General features: G+C 51.5%; 1 protein-coding gene across 4 annotated transcripts in view; it reads right to left on the bottom strand.

Annotated features, from left to right (window-relative positions):
• Positions 1-474: 474 nt before the first annotated feature.
• The window catches only part of TEKT5 (tektin 5), a 52,187-nt gene continuing 32,352 nt past the window's right edge, over positions 475-20,309 (bottom strand). For all 4 annotated transcript variants that reach the window (XM_074322577.1, XM_074322578.1, XM_074322576.1 and 1 more), the window contains 2 exons: positions 4,628-4,782; positions 475-851 (listed from right to left, as the gene is read on the bottom strand). In XM_074322577.1, coding sequence (XP_074178678.1) covers positions 638-851; positions 4,628-4,782 — 369 coding nt within the window. In that variant the 3' untranslated portion in view covers positions 475-637. The remainder of the gene's footprint in view (positions 852-4,627; positions 4,783-20,309) is intronic.

The following is a 20,309-nucleotide window of genomic DNA, read 5'->3' as shown; positions in this document are numbered from 1 at the left end:
TTCACATTTTGAAGCAACGTTACTGCTTCGTATGGCTTTATTTTAACCCCTACCTGCGTCTTCCTGCCCCAACCACAGAACTGATTTTGCCACCTCCTTCTCCCAGAGCAACTTCTAAAACACCCCCTCTAGCAAAGCTGGGTTTTAACCCCAGGACTTCTGACTCCAGCGCCTATTGTTTTGCACTGTCCCACACAGCTGACAGTCACCTCCAACTTGGACTCACCTCACTGTATAGACGCTGTTGCTCAGGCTGGGCTGGGAGCTTGTTCAAGGCCACACAGCTCCTAAGTGACAGGCGGGCTCTGGTCTCTCAGCTCTGGTGTCTACACGGTGCTCCTAAAGGGACAGACAGGTTTTTAAAAATGCGGCCTCTTCCATTCCTGGGGATGCTGACCACCTCGCAATGCTCTGTCCCCAAGGGGTCACCGTCTGCCACGAGGCCGGTTCTGCAGCGAGAAACGAGCACCAGGATTTTTGGTTTAGGCACATTTATTTGACTCTCAGTGTATACATGTACGTTTCCATGATAGGAGGAAAGGAAGAAAAATGACTCTTTAGCTTTTCTGCCTTTTCAAACTTTATGCTGCGTGAGGAACGGGCCCGGAGCAGGGTGCCGAGGGCTGGCGGCGGCAGCTCAGGTGTAGCCCACCAGGCGAGGGGTGCTGGGAAACGTCTTGCGCATGCCCATGCACTGCCTGTCGATGCACAGGGAGCTCGCCTTGATGGCCAGCTCGTGCTCCAGCTGGCACTTGGTCGTCAGCAGCAGCTGCAACGTGTTCTGCGTCTCCCGCAGCCTCAGCTTGAGGGTCTGCAGAGTGTCATCGATGGTGAACACCTCGTTCAGGAGCCTGAGGCCAGAGCAGAGGGGAAGCACAGTTCAGCCCGCTGTTCAACACACACACACACACCTACTGCGCGCCAGGCACTGTGCCAGGCGCTGGGAGACTGCAGGGAGCCACACAGGCAAGGCTCAGCCGTTGAGCAAAGACAAGCATGAACGCACAACAGAGCTACGGAGGGTGACGAGCGTGGAGGGAGAAGCGGACAGGATGTTCTGGAAAGCAATCCGGCTGCTCCTGTAACTTCACCGGGACTTACCGTACGGCCCAGCCTTTCCACTCCTGGGCACCTACCTGCCTGTGAGAGTTCAAACCAGACACTCAAATACCTGTACGAAAACTTCTGGAGCCCTCACCACGTGAGTCAATAGGTGGAAACAAGGCAAACGTCCATGCAGAGATGAATGGATAAACAAAAGGGGGTCTATCCAGACAACGGGATATTATTCAGCCATAAAAAGGAATGCAGCACGATACATGTGAAAACACGGATGGACCTTGAAGAAACCAGTCGTAAGGGGTTATATGTCGTATGATTCCATTTCTATGAAATGTCAGAACAGGCAAACCCATAGAGACAGAAAGTAAATTAGTGGTGACCAAGGGCTGGAGGGAAGGTGACTGCTAATAGGCACGGGATCTCCTTTTGGGTGAAATCAACGAAAACATTCCAGAGGCAGACAGTGGGGATGGTTGTACAACACTGTGAATATTTTAAACATCACTAATGGTACATTTTATGTTATGTGTATTTTATTTTTTTTAAAAAAACCACACCAGGTAACGGCCATCTTATCCATCTTATATTGATAAGATGGCCAGGTGCAGTGTCCACTGCTCAGGCCCCCCTCACTGGCTCGGGCAACTGTCCCCAGCTGCTCTAAGTGTTGGCTACTGATGGCTCATAGGTTCACACTTCTCCAAAGACGATGGCTCACTGACACAGGGTCACAAAAGGCCACCCCCTGCCTCAAGGTGGGACCAGCTCCTTGGTGCCCTTCATGCTCCAGAGTCCCCCGTGGGACCAGTGTGAAGCTGGGCCCCCTATGCTGACTCCCACTCCCCTGCTCCTGAAGCTCTGCTTCTGTGGAACCTTCTAAAGGCACCAGGGAGGCCTTTCTGAGGAGGACACTTGGGAGCTGAAGAGAGGCGAGAGGAGCCGGCCATGTGAGACCGTGAGGGACGTGTTGTGTGGCAGTGCTCTGTGCCATGCCGATGCGCTGTCCCTGCCCTGCCCAACATGGCCGCCACCCGCCACCTGGGGCTCAGGAGACTCATGATGTCCAACCGAGGAACTGAATTTTTAATTGTATTTCATTTCAAATCTTTTCAATGTAAATGGAAGAGCCACAGGCAGCTGGTGGCTGTGGAACTGGACAGTGGAGGTTCTAGAGAGAAGAGGACATGCAAAGTCGAGGGGCTCAGATTTTGTTCCCAGTGCACTGGGAAGCCAGTGGGGGAGGGGGTTGACATGGGGGAATGATACGCTGATGAGAATTTTGGACTGCACTCCAGGCTGCTATGTAAAGATCTGATTAGAAGGGGGTAAGAGTGGAGGCAGGACAGACGTTAGGGGTTATTTCGAGATCCAGATTGAGCGGATTGAACAGTGCCCCCCAAAAGTGTGTCTGAGTCCAAACCCCTGGTGCCTGTGGAAATTGGGTCTCTGCAGAGGTCATTAAGTTAAGGATCTCGAGAGGAGGTCATCCTGGATTTAGAGGCCACCTCCAGAAGCCAGGCGAGGCACAGCGCAGACCCTCTGAGAGCCTCCAGAAGGAACCAACCCTGCTGGCACTTTGATTTCAGATGTGTGGCCTCCAAAACTGTGAGAGAATTAGTATCTGCTGTTTTACGCCACGCAGTTCATGGTCATGTGAGCTGTGATGGTGGGGCTGTCCCATGGGGCGCACCTCGGGGGGAAGCGACAATGAAGCTGTGCCCAGGATGGGAGGACGCACTGTTGCAAGGACCTGAGCTGACAGCATGGTGAGCTTCCTTGTGGCCACCCCGAGCTAGGGAGAGGTGACAGCAGCGGCCTGGAAACCCTTCTCTCCTTGGAGATCTCTAGAGCCGCGCTGCCCAACAGAACTTTCCAGTGACGGAACTGCTCTGTGTTGTCCAATACAGTCGCCCCTAGCCACACGGACTACTGACCACTTGAAATGTGGTTTGTGAGAATAAGGAACTGACTTTTAAATTTTATTTCACTTTAAATGCAAATTTAAATGGGCATTCATCCTGGGGAATGGGCAGGGGTGGGACCTGAGCAGTTAGAGGGAGTCAGGAGAAGAGGGGCCGTCTGCAGGAGGACGAGGAAAAAGAAGACCCAGAGGTGGGAATGGGTGGCAAGGAAGGCAAAGCACAAGGAGGCAAAGCAGCTGCCAGAGAATGCAGACAGCTTGAGTCCCGTTATCTGCTTCACTCCCAACACTCACGCACACGCACGCACATCCACACATGCATGCACAGTGTGTACACACATACATATATGCACAGACACATACTACACACACACACACGTGCACACGTGCTGCCTGGGGCTCCTGAGCCAAACATGCCCATCCATGCCCCCTGTCGACCCCTCTCAGTGGCACAGCTCATGGACCAGGAGGCAAGGAGCTTGTCCAAGAGCAGAAGGTCCTCTAGGACAACATCTGGTCACTCCCCTAAACCCGTTAAGTCCCGTGGTGTAGACAAAGGGCTTATCAGAGCCCTCTGCCCAGGGGGGCCGGAGCCCAACCTGAGCAACTGAGAAACAGGGACAGGTAGAGGAAGGGCCAGGAGCACCTCCCCCAACCACTCACCCAGGACCCTGGCCGCACCGCACCCACTTCCAGGGTGAGACCTTCCGGGCCCGCAGCAGGCGGAGGAGCAGGAAGCCAGGCTTTCAAGACGCTGTCCCTGCCCGCCCCCAGCTTGTTTCCCATTATCTCAGGCATAAACTGGGGCCGTGCAAACACCGTCACATGGAACCACCCAGCATTTTCAATCAGAATAGTTTTCCTCCCTCTCTTTACTTCATCTCTCTTCTCTATATCTAGGTTCAAGAGGACAAGCCACTGAGTTGTGGGGGAATTTGTTACGCAGCAAAAGAGAATGAATACGGTGCCGTAACATGGAGGGAACAGAACAGCCAAGTGGCCTGCCAAGTTACACATCACGTCATGGAAAAATAATCCCCCATGTCTGACGTTTCTTCTTTGCCTGGCCGTCGTCCCATCCAAGCTCTTACCCCAGGCTCACACACTCTGTTTTTGGGGCTGCCTGAGCTTTTCACCCCTCTCCTGTGAGGAGGCCCTTTAGCAACAGAAACAGCCCTTCCTTAGCTGAAAGGGACAGGTGGGATCAGGCTATCCTAGTGGCTCACAAGTGACAACTTTACAAAGGCTGCGATGGAGAGTGAGTGAGGTGTGGGCTGGGTGCCTCTTTCACGGGAGCCTACAGACAGAGAGAGGCTGAAGCAACCATGGGCCAAAGGGCACGTCTCTGGCCTGAGAGGGTCTCTCTCCTTAGCTTTCGAGGGAAAGCTAGGGGGTTCCCAGAATGCAACAGCGCTACAGAACCATCCCTGGTGGAGGCAGCTGAGAAGGCTGCAGTGCAGAGGGGAGGGCCTTCTCTGTGATGGGAGGCTATCAGTGGGACCCCCAGAACTCCAGACCCTCGCCCAGTGCCCTGTTGAGTTGTGGGACTAGACCTCCTGATTGGTGGAGAGGCCAGTTTTCAGACCTAAGTTCCCTGGGAGCTCGCAAAACCCACCTCTTCCCCTTTGGGTCTGCACCACTCACTTGAATTGTGGGGGATCCCTGCACAGCTCCACGTTGGGGCGCCAGGTCCGGCACTCCAGCCTCGTCTGTGCCACCTTCAGCGGGCACTCCTTGGCCATGATGGACTTTTCCAGCAGCATGATGGTGTTCTCCGCCTGGAAGATCTCCTGCAGCGTCTGCGGGGAAACATGCCGGAATCATGGAGGCGTGGGCTCAATCAGCTCAGCCTTGGGGCAGCTGCTTAAATGACTCCTTTCCCACCGTTAAACACCTGTGGGGCAGGGGCCTCACTCTTCCTAAGAACCTTGGGAAAGCAGCTTCGGCTCCTCTCATCAACCAGGACCCTGTGAACTCTGGGAAGGGGCCGGTGCCGAGGTTGGTTTTGCTGTCAATCTCCAATATCCACTGGAGTTAGCCCACTAGTGTTCAGCGGGAGGGAGGCCAGGAAGGGAGGGAGACAGGCCTGTAAGACCAACACAGATAATCCAAGCAACAGCGAATTTCTAAACACACTTTTACCTGAATTAATCTGGGTTCTTCTACATCCTTTTACAATCCAGAGTTTACCTTATAACTAGTTCAGTAGATTAGTTATAACTAGTTCAGGAAATTAACTAGGTCAGTAAATTAACTAGGAAGAAAAAAAAAAAACTAGTTCAGTAAATTAACTAGGAAAGAAAAAAAAAAAAGGAAGGAGAAACGAAAAAGGGAGAAGGGGAGGAAGAGAAACTCAAAGTTTTCTATTTATCTGTAGCAGTATTTCCCTCCTTATAATGCCACCATTGTGCTCTACACCACAAATCAAAGTACAGAGGACAGGAAGGGACAGGAGGGAGCCCGCTGGGGACTGGGAACGTTCTCCATCTTGATCTAGGTGGAGGTTTCACGTGCGTACACGTAGGGAAGAAAATCATCCTCAAAATTCATCAAGCTTTGTTTACCCTTTATTGTGAGATTGATATATGTCAATAGAAAATAAAGCTAAAATCAGAAAAAGGTCAATCACAAGCAAAGATCGGCAAAATGCTGATATACATGTTGCGTATACGCAGGTCTTTAATATAAGTCTCTACTTCTGCGTGTTTGGAGTTTTCCATAATAAAAGAATCAGAGGACGAATAAAGAACGGACAGGCCAGCGCAGTCCATTCCCAGAGGAACCTGACCTTACACTTAACCAACCTTAAGCACACACAGAATCGAGAGTACTGAACGACGTCACCTCACTACAGCTGAAACACCCCTTCTCCTCCCACCATCACCAGCGGCCCTAGATCTGTGAGCAGCTCCAGTTTTCATGCCCCTCTGATATGAGAAGGGTCTTCGTGGGTGGGTGGTGCCAGCATGCCCCCCAGACTTGGCAGGACCCACTGGCCAGGTTACATGTGCTCTGGTCCTGACAAGCCTCGAAGTGGCACCTGCCACGGTGCCCCCAACACCCTTCCATCGGCTGTTTGCTTGTCTGTCTCCCTCGCTAGCACGTACACCCCGAGAAGCCAGTGGCTTTGTTTCGTCCACCCTGTATCCCCACTGCCAGGAGCAGTGCTTGGTGCAGACTGAGGGCTGCCAGGTAAAATACAGGATGCCTGTTATGTGTGAGTTTCAGATTGACAAAAAGCATTTTCAGTACGTCTCAACTACTGCGTGATCTGAAATTCAAAGTTAACTGGACATCCTGAATTTTCTTTGCTAAATCTGGCGACTCTACTCAGAGCAGGAGCTCAATAAACGTTTATTGAATAAATGAATGAGTGAATGAATGATCACAGTAGGATCTGGAAGTCTGGATTTTTAGCTAGCGCCCCACTGGTCCTCACGCACAGTAAGGTTTGAGAACAGGGTGCCCTAATATGTATATGGTCCTGTCCATCTCAGATTTTGAGAGCAGGGAAAACTGCTGGCACCTGAACACACCAGTGCTCCTGAGTGGTGGGGGCTGCAAATACAGAGGGTGCCAAAAACACGGATACACGTTTTAAGAAAGGAAAAACTGTATTTAACTGTATTAAAATTGTAATACTCAACATATAGCGATAACAAAAGATGACTATGAGTCATGTGTGTACATTTTTTCCCACCCCCCATATAAGACCCAGTCCCCGCCTTCAAGGGCTTTACATTCATTTTTCCCCTTTTTCGTGAGCTATGAAATAGTCACAAATTATAACAGGTACTGCAATCACTATTTTAGCTGGGTTGGGTTCATATTCTGTAGGTACCAAGAAATTGCTTAAAAGACATTTTTTCCCCAAAGAATTAAAAGTCCTGGCTTCCCTATTAGTGTAAGAAAAAAGCCTACAAAGAGCATTTTGGGACTTCAAGAGGACAAATGGATGCCCATTGCCCACTGGGGTTGAGATGAGGGCGCAGAACTACGGGGGGGCGGGGGGGGGAGGCTGCTCTGCCCCTTTCCAAGCCCACCGAGGAGGAAGGCCGACCCCTCACCTGGTCCTCAGCCAGCCACAGAACCAGAGTGATGCTGGCAACACGACGGTTGAACATTACCCCCAAAATCTTCTGTGCCCAGCACGTGAGCTGACATATAAACACTCTATGGGGGACACCTCTTAGATACCCTGGAGGTTTTCCTCAGACACCTGCCCTTTGGGGGGTGGGGGGTGGGCGGTGCTGCAGATATGCAAAGCTCAGGAAGCAGGTTTGGAAAATAACTGATACAGAAGAAAATCAAGCCTTCTGTAGATGAAAAATGCTTCTTGGCACCACACTGCCCATGGGGAAAAGAGCCCCACGCTGTACCATCTAGATGTCCTTACTGGGGGGCGGGGGGCTCATTGCTGGAGTGGGGGAGGGAGCATCACTGAGCGTTTAGCTGCATCCTTCAGCCCTGCCCCAGCCCAGACCATGGAAGCCATCTGCCAGTACGGGCTGCTGCTCGGGGAACCTTCAGATGCCCCAGCCAGGGCCCTGAGCCTGTGCTTCTCTTGGTTTCTTTTGTTTCCTCTCTCCACCCTCTGGCTCCCATCTCAAGGCTTGGCCAGCCTCAGTGGAGGCCTGCAGCTTTACAAAAGGCCTGTCTCTTGAATCTAGGGAAAAAACTGACAATCATTCATGTGCTCAATCATTTCTTCATTCACTCACTCATTAATTCATGGATTCATTGATTTTGCTCATTGACTCAACAAATGCTCACTGAGCACCTATTAAGTGCCAAGCACTGCTCTGGGCAGTGGACACAGAAGTGAACAGAACAGACGGAAAACCCTGTCTTCCTAGAGCTTACATTCTAGTAAATCATTCAGTCATTTGCATCTTTGTAGAAACAAACATTTATTAATCACTGACAAGCCCTCACTACGGTTCCAACAGTGCTTTCTTCAGCATCACAGAAATTCAAGTTCCTTCCACCCACTCGGTTAAAAACACATCCTGGATGTACGTAGTGTGCTGGACATAGGTGAGGGATGCGGCCACATTAAGAAGCATCCAATACCTGTTCATTTCAGTTCTCCAGGAACTCCCGCACAAGCAGGGACACAGCAACACAATGCATGGAAGCTTCTGGAAAACTGAAATGTATCAGTTATTTTCCACACCTCCTGACCACTTCCAGGATGGAAGTCCAGTGTGCTGCCAGCCTATAGAGGGCACCGCCTCTCTAACACCTGCTTATCTCCCTTGACTGACAGAGAGCAGCTGTGGAATCAAGAGGCTTCTGCACTGAACAAGCTCCGGCTACATTTTAACCAGTTTGCTCTGCTTTCCTTATATGTAGCTTTCTAGTTACCCTCTACTTAGGGCAAGTTTACTGGTTTTCCACTGATAGAAGAGATATAAATACATTTTAAATGACTTATCATTTTTCAGTGACTCGATTTAAACAGAAATATAAAGTAAATAACAGCCGACGTGGCACATGGCTATGGCAAAATTGGAAGGTGGCCCAGAAGTGACTGAATTTCGGAAACCCCGTATAACGTTATGTGTCTCCTCCGTACTTAAGATATAGCAGGTGAGAGAAACAAGGGGCAACTGGGGAGCCAGGTGGGTGGCGACAGGCAGAGCGAGGATGCTGAGGGGCAGAGCACATCGCGAAGGCCCTGCCTCCCATCTTCTCACGGTTGGCATCTGGCGGGATGTGTGTGTGTGTGGGGGGGGAGGTGAAGGCTGGAACCAACTGTTGCTTATTTCTTCACCCCCCACCTCCCCACTGGCATTTCTTGAGCGAGCCTGCCTGTGGATTTTCCAGAACAGTAGGGGATTTCCAGAATTGGCTGTTCTAGAACCAATCAATGACTCACACCCAAGGCAAATCTGCTCAGGCAGGTGTATCATCTGCCAGAAACGTTTCCCGTAACCCCTCGTCCAGCCTGTCACTCACAGCCAGGGTCCTCTTCATTAGAAGGAAGAAGAAAGCCACACACACACACACACACACACACACACTCTGTCCTGGGGGCAGCCCTGCTGCCCACCCCAGTCCTACCAGCCTATGCACCTCCAGAAGCCTGGGGCGCTGTGACTCAGCCTCTAGACCAGGGGTGTCCAAACTTTTTTCAGCGTTTTTCACCAAGGGCCATATGCGGTAAAATACACAAACAGCCGGGCCACTCACTCGGCTGTTGAAGTGAAGTACGTATTGCCTCACCTGGTTTATTGAAGGAAACTAAATATATTTTTGGAATTTGCTGCGGTCCAATAAAAAATGGATTGTGGGCTGCATTTGGCTGCAGTTTGGACACCCCTGCTCTAAAGGCTTGAGGAATGCGACTGACAAGGGCTAGGAGGCAGAGACCACGCGCTGACCTTGGGCAAGGGCTGGAGAGACAGCAGCCTTGACCTTCATGCTCAGGTGGAAGCTAAGGATTTGCTCAGTGTCAACACAGGCTCCAGGTACCATCCTGGCCCAGCGAGCTCTGAGCTCCAGGTCAGCCAGCTCCCTGGACCTCAAATTCCACTATGTTCCCCGGGGAGAAGAGCCCCAAGTGTAAGAGGCTGCCTGCCACCCACATATGCCAGCACACCCACTGGGTATATCCTGTAGGATAGCTTCACCCAGGGCCGCCACTGGGGACCCTAATTTGTAACTGACCCATCAGTAGGTGCTCAATGAACACTTGCTCCCTGGGTGACGGAATACACACCACGGGGGTTGGGTTAAGACCAGTACAGACGCTGGCATTAGACTGCCTGGGTCTCTCCAAATCCCAGACCCAGCACAAACAAGCTGGGTGACCACAGGCAAGTGTCCTACGCTCTCTGAGCCTTTCCGGCAAGACAGTGATTTAAACCAGATTCATAACCATTCCCACCGCAGAGCAGAGATGAGGCAGTAACCGCCTAGGACAAGATCTTGGAAACCTCAGTGGGAGTAGAAACTCCTTCGCTGCTGGCATACAGCCGGTGAACCACACACTCCTGTGCAGTCAAACACAGAGCAACGATGCCTCGTCCCGCTTTTCATAAAGCACGTGTGTGCGCATTTGTGCATGTGTGTGCGTTTCTCCCACACACACCCTGGAAACTACAAGAAAGTCATATGCCCATTTCCCCACCTTCCCTTTGGCCAGGTAGTGACTCTTCCATCCTCCCTCCCTCCCTCTCTCCTCCCCTCCGCCCATCCCTGCCCCCTGAGTTCCAAACAGGCTGCCCTGAGCCTCAGAAGCGCCCCCCTTCCTCAGTCCCCAGAGACGTTAACCTTTCTGTTCCCACAAAGCCAAATGGGGGGAGAGAGGCTCCTCCCCGCAGGGCTCAGCCTGGCTCACCCGAGTGGCTGGGCGGGGCGCTGGGGGATTGGCCCAGGGGGTCACCCCATGGGAGGAGTCTCCGCAGCCTTGGCCGAGCTGGAACTCAGCAGGGAAGGAGGTGGTGGGAGCACAGCGCCCACCGCACGCACTCCCCAGGCCTTAGCTCTGTGCTCCGCGCTGCAGGCTGCCTGCCAGTCAAGGCTGCGAGACGGAGGAGAAGCAGTCCCAAGCCTCCCACATGCCAGCAGGGGGCGCACAGGGGGATGGCCTGGGGGGGGACAGATCACCTCAGCGCACTGTGTGATCACACAGATCAGGTTTATATTCCGGCTCCTGTTCTTCCCCATGGTGTGACCTTGAACGGGGTCCCCTCACCTCTCTGTGCCTCACGCAGTCGTGTACTCAGCGTCTACTGAGCCAGGCATTTTGTGGGGCACATGTTCTCTTGTCTGGAAAACTGGCCTAATAACAATTCACCCACAGGGTTGCTGTGAGGATTAAATGAGATAATGTGTAAAGAGCTCCCTCCGGGGCCTGGCATGTGCCACGGGGCTCTTCTGCATCCTATGCCAACCTCTATCCTGTAGTGTTCAGGCTCTTAGGAGATTTCTCCCTTGGGATCACTGGTCTTTTCTTTTTTTAATGTGAGACAACAGGAAACTCAGATTCATTTCATGGCATCTGTCTTTGCAGGCAGCTTAAACTCCCGCAGACCTCCCAGTCCAGGGCTTGGACTTCACCTCCATCAACCCACTTATTTGGGTGTAAGGGGTCAAGGCAGGGGTGGCCTGTGCGGTGGAGGAGGGACTTTCTCTTTATGGCGCCCCCCCACCCTTCCCCCCACACACACACACACCCCGAAGTTCTTTTTGTTAACCAATCCCCCTCCTGGCAGCTTCCAGCCACAGGGGCCTCCACGCAGGGTGCCTTGGAGGTAGAAGCCCTGGGCAGGAAGTCAGGAGACCCAAGTTCCTAGCCAAGCCCTAACACAAACCAGCTGTGCAACTCACAGCCCCACTCAGAGCCCTAGGCTGCGTGGGGCCCCAGTTTCCTTGTCCAGCAAATGGGGGCTCAAGGCCGTGCTTCCTCTCTGGCTGGGCTGCTCTAAGTGCACCTGGACAGGTAACCCGCTCTACATCTGCCCCAAGGCACGTCAATCTTCCACACATGTCCAGAGTCATGGCCCCTGAGATCAGCCTGAGACCCGTCAGCTGCAGGCATGGGTGTGTGTGTGTGTGTGTGTGTGTGTGTGTGTGTGTGTGTGTGTGTGTAAGTCTTCAAGTCAACCCCTTCAGATGGCTGGAGTCCCAATACACAGCCTTCTGGGCCATCTTGAAGATATGCTACACAGTGGACACATTTTTCTGTACTGGGCTGGGTGGGAGGTATTTTAGGCTTTATGAGCCACATGGTCTCACAACGACTCAACTTAACCACTGTAATGCAATGGCCACAGATAACACATAAACGTATGGGGCGGGGGTGTCTGTGGTCCAATAAAACTTTATTTACAAAATCAGGCAGGAGCGGGGCACATTTGGCGCTGGGGCCAGTAGTTTGAGACCCCTGCTGTAGCCCATTGCAGAGGAAGTCCTGATCCCATTACGCATACAAGGCTGCACCTTGCTACTCAAAGTGCGGCCCGTGGACCAGTGTTGCTGGACTGAGTGCTTGTTAGAAACGCAGAAGCTCTGGCCCCACTCCAGACCTACCAACACAAGCTGTGTTTTAAGATTTAACATGGGGATCGTATGCACATTGAAGTGTTAAGGCAGAGAAGGACATGGTCGGATTTGTAGTTTGAGGCAGATCTCACTGGCTGCTCTTTGGATGATGAGCAGATGGGACGCGGGCTCACAGAGGGCAGGGGAGGGGAGAGACGCAGAAGGAACAAGGTCACAGGCGTTTACAACACGCAAAACGGGGAGCACCAGTAACCGATGGAGTGTGCTATGTGAGGGCAAACTGCACACATTTCAATCGTCCCAGCCCCTAAATCTGGAGGAACCTCCTAGAAGAAAGGCTTAGGACCCGCCAGCCTGCGTTCAAATGCCAGGACCATACTGCAGAGCATGTGACCTTAGCCATTCGCCAGACCTCTCAGAGCCTCAGTTTCCCCATCCATGTAGTGGTAGCATCTACCCCGGAGGGTGAACCGTGAGCACTGATTTAGGGGCCCGTGTTCAGCACTGTGGCCGGCACACAGAGATCTCGGTTTCTCAACCTCAGCACTTTCTATCTACCCATCCCCCCACCCACGTGTCCATCTAGCATTCTACCGTGTTCTCCCCAAAATAAGACCTCACCGCACCATCACTCTAATGCGTCTTTTGGAGCAAAAATTAATATAAGACCCGATCTTATTTTAACATATGTTAAATAAGACCGGGTCTTATATAATACATAATATAATATAATAATACCTATAATGTAATATAATATACCAGGTTTTATATTAATTTTTGCTCCAAAAGATGCATTAGAGCTGATGGTCCAGCTAGGTCTTATTTTCAGGGACACACGGTATTTACTACCTTCTTTCCTCCCCTCCTCCCTCTCTTCCTTACTTTCTTCTTAAAATCAAACCGCAATGCCAGGAGACCAGGACACCTCGGCCTCGGCACTAATGACATTTTGGGCCAGATAACTCTCTGTGGTGGGGGCCGTCCTGTGCACTGGAGGGTGTTTAGCAGCATCTCTGGCCTGTGACCACCAGATGCTAGTAGCACCCCAGCAATATCTCTAGACATTGTCAAATGTCCCTTGGGGTGCAAACTTGCCGCGTTGAGAATCACTGAGCTGGATGTTACCTATTCTTATTGTCATTATTAGGCTGTGCCGGTGGGACGAACTCTGGAGCAAGACACCTAAATTCAAATCCTGGCTCTGCCATTTACTAGCTGGGGTGGGGGGAGGGCTGGACCCACTTCTGGCACATCACTGGTTCTCAGTTTCCTCATCTGTAAAATGGGGCTAATAATGATCCCTTCTACATAGGGCTGTAGGAAGGGAAGGTGAGTTAACCTAAGGAAAGCACTTGGAATTCTGGCTGCACATAGTAAGGCTAATATGTCTTTTGTGGTTATGGGGAAGTTTAAATTCTTTCTCCTATGTGCAGCAGGATGGCAAACTAGACTGTGACTATTCACCCTCAGCCCTTGTTGGGGACCCGCTGAGGGCAAACCCCAGGCCCTGGTGTGGGGAAAGGGTGAGGTCCGCACTGGAAATGATCTCTTGCCAAGTCTGGAGTGTAAAAGACAATTCCAGGACTGCCTCGGATAAAACCAAGCTTGGCTCAGCGGAAAAGTGCACCAATACTCCTGGCTGGAATAGAAATCCACCCCAAAAAGCCTTTGAAAGAGGGGATGTGTTTGGCAGGATAGTTTGCCATGTAAAACTATCTGCCTACGTCTTGTCTTGTGACAGCAGAGAAAGCCTCTAAGGCCAGGAAATGATTTTTGATGTGGAGGGAAAAAATGGATTTAGCAGTTCCAGCCGGCTTTCGGCTTCTGGATGCTTTGTGCAACCTTGCAAATTTATTGTTTTCCAAATTGCACGAAGCCAAGAGGTTTCCAAGGAGATGCCTGGCTCAGCGCAGCTTCGCCAGTTCAGGAAGGGCAGCTTAGAATCCTTTTTCTGGTCAAATGGTGGAAGGTTTTCAAGTGCAGCCATGCCCAGGAGCAAGGAGAACAAGGAAAGGAGTGAGTGCTCCAGAGGGACCTCGCCAGAAATTCAGGACATGAATGCTCTGGAGCAGGGTGTCCCAAACGTGGCACTTGTTGGGCCACAACTTCTGTGGGGCCATCCTGTGCCTCGTCGTGTCTGGCAGCATCCACTCTGTCAGTAGCACAGTGCTGTCCCCCCGCCCCATTCCCCCACTGCGCTGTGACAACCAAAATGTCTCAGACACTGGCAAATGCCACCAGGGAATAAACTCATCCCGGGTGTGAACTACTGCTCTGGAGGACAGATGTTGCCTCCAGAGGTTTCTGCTCCCAGCTGTTTCTGTCCAGAGGTGGCCAGCTGCCTTCCGACAATGCCAGGCCAATACAAATCTCAGCTGCTGAGAGGCCGTCTGGGGTCAGGGGTCCTGAAAGTCCTGGCGGGGGATGGAAACAGGAGGGGGCTCCGTGCTAGAGAGGACACGTGCATGAATCTGAAAATTCACAGCAGTCTACATCAGGCCGTCGAGGATCTCTTTTTAACACATCACAATTTTTAACTGTGCAGTGACTTATTTGTTTAAACCAGTCTCCCTCGCTAGAACATAAGCCCCCTGAGGGCAGGGATCCATTCATGTGTATCCCAGCACCTGACTCAGAGTCTAGTACACAGGATGCGCAAAGTAAATATCTGCTTCAAGGAGGCAGGGAATTAACAGGCATCTGTTACACGCCTACACGTGGGAGACACACCTGCCTGGTTACATGCCTGGTTAAAACTCAGATGGCTGCGCCCCAGAGTTTCTGGTTCAGACGGTCTGGGATGGAGCCCAAGACTCTGCATTTCTAACAAGTTCCCAAGTGAGGCTGCTGCTGGTCCAAGGACCAAAGCTGGAGAACCACTGGGCTGAACTCTAACCTTTTGGCTGTCACTCTTGGCTGGGGAGAGTTTAAAAGCCTGGATGCCAGGCCACATCCCAACCAATTAAACCAGAATCGCTACAGATGGTACCCGGGCAACTGGGTGAGTCCACTGTGCGGCCCAGCTTGAGACCTGCTCAGCTTTACCTTCTTATTCAAACCTCACAGCTGGTGGGACTATTCCTTTCTTCTAGATTAAGACACTGAGATTCAACGGAGTTAATGGCTTTCCTGAGATCCCTCAGCTGTACCAAAAGTCAACCCTGGTCTTTGGACTCCAGATTCCATGTTCTTTCAGTGACTGTGCTTGTCCTGCCCCTTCAGCAGGTCATAAATCAGACATGGCCTTTTGCCATCTTTGTACCTAATATTCAATATGAAGCCCAATAGTAAGGTGACTGGGGCTGCTGCTCTTATTGTGACAACAAATATTTGCCAATCATTCTTACTGCCATTTGAAAGAGGGGGAAACTGAGGCACGGCAACCTGACCTTGGTCACATAGCCAGAAAGTGCTAGAGCCAGAACGGAACCCAGCCCTCTGCACTGCACCGTGGGCCTCCCATGTGGGGGATGGAGAATGTTGAGTTAGAAAGGGTAGCTAGACCAGGATGAGGCAAGGAAATGCAGAAGCCAGGGGTACGGGCAAGGCTAGGCAGCAGGTCCCAAGCAGGCAAGTAGCCAAGGACCCAAGTGACAAGTGGAAGATGTTAGGAGACTGCTGGGCCATGGCCGTGCCCAGGCTGCCCTCTGCCTCAGCCAGGCTGCATCTTATATTCTTCTCATCTTCCCAGGAACCAATCCCAGTGCTTGCCCTGCCCAGAGCGTCCAGTCAAAGCATATGATTGGCTAACGCCAATTGTACAGCACAGTGGGAAGAGGGGAGTAACAGCTTCTTTGAGAATCAGTGGCATTCACCAAATGAGCTCAGTACAGCCTCATTTGTACTGTGCCTCCTACCCCACCCACACCATGCTGACCCTTCTTCATTCTCCCGCCCCCTCCTGTCTGGTCCCTCCAACTTCCTGCATTTGTTGGCTACCTTCCCAGCTCTGGACTTTTTGGCTCCGTTTCCCTGATTCCAGCAGCTCCTCTCTGATCTGGCACAGTGAGTGCCGCTGTGGACAGATACTGATGACACACTCCCCCCACCACCTGAGAGGGTGTCATGGACCCTCTCATGCTGGGTGTCCCCAGGCACAACGATGAGACCTGAGCCCATGTGACACTGGAGAGCCTTTGATTCCTCTTGGCACTCAGGTGACCATCAGGTTAAGAGACCCACCACATGCCACCCTGAGGCTTTTCCTGAGAGGGAGCTTGCCAAACCCACACGCCATCTGTACACTTATTTAATGTTTTTGTTTGTTTGTTTTCAAATCAACTCCCTTTTCAGCCTCTGACAAATGTATTTGAAATGGAACGTCTATATGGAAGTGGAAAGAAAGGTAGTATCCCTTGCCATTACTAGCGGGTACCATTACAATACAGAAAATGGAAAAAAGCAGTGAATTCTAACTAGGTTCTATTCTCTTTCAAAGGTTCAGAGCCTGCCTGAGGCTTGATGCCTTGTTGTTAGAAAGGGAGACAGCAAATGAAACAGAGGTTACAGACACATTGGATCACAGCGTCTTGCTCCTGGACATTCTCAGAAGGACAGTTGGAAAGAACTTGAAAAGAACCCTCTCACCAAGGCGCAATGTGTTTAAGGCCTGGCCCCTGCCCCTCCTCACCAGACGGTCCACGGGGGCACGGGGAAGGGAGGGCGGCTCCACTTCCCCTGGGCTGAGCCAGTTTTAGAAACAAGCCAGAGCCAGTCAGTAGCTTGGCTGCGGCACTGGTGCTGGACGCAATCCGGCTGCTTGCAAAGCACAAAAGCATTTCCCATTCCACAATGGGTTCCAGACCTCCTTGGACAAACAGAGGGGCTGGCGGCAGGCGCTGGGGCCTTCTGATCACTGGCCGGCTGTGGGCCCTAACCCTTCAGATACTGTGCCTCCTTGCCCTGGCAGTGCCTCCCGGGGAAAGGGTGGTTCTGCTGCTGTTAATGACCACTTGGGAGTCAAAACCCCAAAGAAACTTCAGCGTAAGTGCAAAGCCTTTCAAGGTTAAAACTCACAGCCCCTCTGGGTTCTGTGAAACTCTCTCCAGCATAATAGCCTGGCCGCTATTATACATCTGCTTTCCTGCATTTCATCTGATGCACAGAGCAGACTGTGCCAATGGACAAGCCTGCTGGAACCAGGTGAGTGCTGCAAATAAGTGAAGTGGGCCCTGGAGGAGAGAATGCAGGCGAACTGGAGAGCCTGGGTCCAAGAGATGCAGTGGTCACTCAACTCCTGCCCGCTGTTCCCCTGTAGAAAAGTGGGCTCAGAGTTGCTAGAGCTACTGAGTTTTCAAGAGATTCTGGAAATCTGAAGTTTATGTACCCAAATGTTCACAGCAGCCTCAAACTGGAAACAACTCTAACATCAGCAGGTGAATGGATAAACAAGTGGTATGTGGACCCCACAGCTGCTAGGGTCTAGCCTATAATATCTATACCATATATATTGCTGAGCAATAAGAAGGAATAAACTAGGAATCTCAGTTATGCTGAAAGATGCTAGATGAAAAAAGAGGGCATAGGGTATGTCTCCCTGTATAGCAAATTCTAGAAAATGCGAACTAGTCTATAGTGACAGGAAGCAGATCAGCGTTTGTGTCGGGAATGAAACAGGGAGTGACAGGTGGAGGAGATGACAAAGGGGCACATGGAAACCTCTCATATGTTCACTACCCTGAGTGAGGTGGTGGCCTCATGGTATATACAGTATGTGCAAACTTCTCAAATTGTACACCAGAAATACGTGCAGCTCATGACGTCTCAAGTAGAAATAAAGCTGTCAAAAGAAAAACGTGAGGGGCCAAATAATATGTGGGTTAAGCTCACCTCATGCACTACTAGTGTTGATCCTCTGATTGGAAACACACAATCAACATTCACTTGGATTTCGGTGAGCACCATGCATTTCGTGAGGCACCATGGCTGCAGGGGTGACGGGGGCTGAGGAAAACCTCTTAACAGCCGGGCTGGGCTGTAGATAAGCCCGGCCACAGTGAAGGCAGTGACCCTCAGGGACCGGCAGGCATGACCCAGACAGAGTCGGCTGCCTGCCCTCTCCAGCTAAACTCTCAAGGTTTTCTGAAGAACCGAAGTACTTGAATTTCTTCCCTCTGTAAATCTAGTTGGGCTACTCAAGGGTCGAATGCCCTCTTAACTAGCTGCCAGCTAATCGGTTGGCAATGTCAAAAGCAAACAGAGACCACGGCAACAACCCAGGCAAGAGGCTGGGGTGGGGGCTGAGCAGAAGAGGGAGTGAGAAGTGATGACGTTCTGAGAGTAGCAACAACCAGATTTACGGATGGAGTGGATGTGGGGTGGGACAGAAAGACAGGCACCCAAGTGGACTCCAAGGTTTGGGACTGAGCAAGTGAAAGTCAGAACCCCTGGAAGCCCCTGGAAGCATCTGGAAGTCAAGGCCACCGACTGAGATGGGAGAGTTCCAGGTGGAGCAGGCAGTAGGGCAGGAGTTGGCGCCTCCTGTTTGCTGCTTCTGACTATAAGAAAGACTACACAGAGCATGCGTGGGGTGAGCCGTTGAGGGGAAGCAAAGAAATCCACCTTATCTGCAGCTTTGATGACCTGTTGGAGGCTGTGCTTCTGGCTTATCCTGAGCCCCCAGTTCCCAAGGCTCCGACTACATTAACGAGCAATATGGGATGAGATGTGACTCAAGGACCCGCACGGCTGAGGGGGCACAGAAGCCCCAGAGGGCGTTTGCATCGGCACGTTCTGTGTGACGGGGTAAAGCTGGCCTGTGCCCTCGCAGGAGGAATGGCTGGGCTGGGCTTAGAAGCTTAGAAGCAAAATGCAATTAGAGAAAATCTGATTAGAATTGGATGATCCAGGCTTGCCTTTTGGAAGGATTTGGTTCTCCCAGTACTCTGGGTCTGGAAGAGAGGAAGGAAGAGGGAAGAGGACGGAGAGGACGGGACAGAGGGGAAGGAGACAGCTGCTTACTCAGATGTTTTTCAAAGCCAAAGGACTCTACAACCTGCACTCTGGCTACTTCCTACCAGCGAGTCCAAAGTGCAGGTTCTTAGGCCCAACCCCAGCCCTGCTCCGCCAGGATCTGCGTTTTGCCGCAGTCCCCGGGCGACACTGGTGATGCCTGCACACACGTGCCGTGACACACAGGCCTGCACCATCATCCTTCACACTCCTGCCATAGTCCCTCACACCACTTGGAACGTGATTAACCATCTTTTCTTCAAATCAATTCATTAAACAAAACCCTGAAATGCATTTACTTAAAAATAAAACTTGATATCACTATTATCAATGGAAAAATCAGCATCATTTGCCGTAAGTGGAAAGAACCATAAAAATGCGTGAAACGAGATGAAAGTGAAACCATGTTATTTCGACTCTGGCTGGATACTGCTGCCTGCCCCAAGTTCTCAGCCTGAGGTCCACGTTGTCTGTTTACAAGGGAGACCGGCGGGGACAAAAGAGGTGAGGGGGCATTCTAGCTTTCCTCTTGAGATTATCACAAGTGTTGAAAAGGACTGAAGAAGGGAAAGCGTTCTCATTGTGTGATTCAGTGATATTAATGCTACGTCCATGCAGCCCACCTACTGTCGTTTCCTCGGCCAGGGTCGAGTTCCCACAACTTACAACGAGCTGTTGTACTGCAGCGTCCCTTCCCCCATCGCTGCTCCCCGTAAGCCTGTGCATCTTTTTCCCACATTGAGTCCTCCCCCTAAAAGGCACACTCAAGGGTAACTGGATGCAGATGGGACTTATGCTTATCGTCCCCCCTAGGGCCCCGGCTCTCAGGAGGGGTCAGTTCTCAAAGGCAGCAGCCCCCTCTGTGGTCATCAACTGCCTCAGCTCAGAGAAGTGACCAGTGGTCAGTAGGGCCAGGAGTACCCCAAAGTGCAAGGACGAGGACGCAGGACAAGTTAAAAGGTTTGGGGTGTGGCTCTGGGGATGGAACCCCAGGATCATGGTGGACAGCTAAGGCCGTCTATGCAGCCCCAAACCACTGGGAGAGTCAAAGTCTTCATGAAATGCCATGTAGACCTGGCCTTTCAAAGTGGATTCCTATGACCACTTGGGCAATAATTTAATTGCTTCGTGGCATAGGTGAGGATGGGGACCTAGAATTTTCCAGAAATGCTTCTTGCCATGGGGAATCAGGCCAAGCTCAAAAATTAACAGTTAACATTTTAAAGGGAGCATTTCAAATCCTCCAGCTGAAGCAAACTGCTGAAAGGTGAAATGGCTCTTATATGTTTATCTTCATTATTATCAACTCCTTCTTCTATTACCTTAGAAAAGCACCGTGTGACACAGGCCCTCACCAGAAGAG

This window comes from Rhinolophus sinicus, linkage group LG18 (assembly GCF_036562045.2).
Source record: "Rhinolophus sinicus isolate RSC01 linkage group LG18, ASM3656204v1, whole genome shotgun sequence".
Taxonomy (NCBI): Eukaryota; Metazoa; Chordata; class Mammalia; order Chiroptera; family Rhinolophidae; genus Rhinolophus; species Rhinolophus sinicus.
The sequence above is the reverse complement of the archived record's forward strand: the minus strand, read 5'-3'. Positions and strand labels throughout refer to the sequence as shown.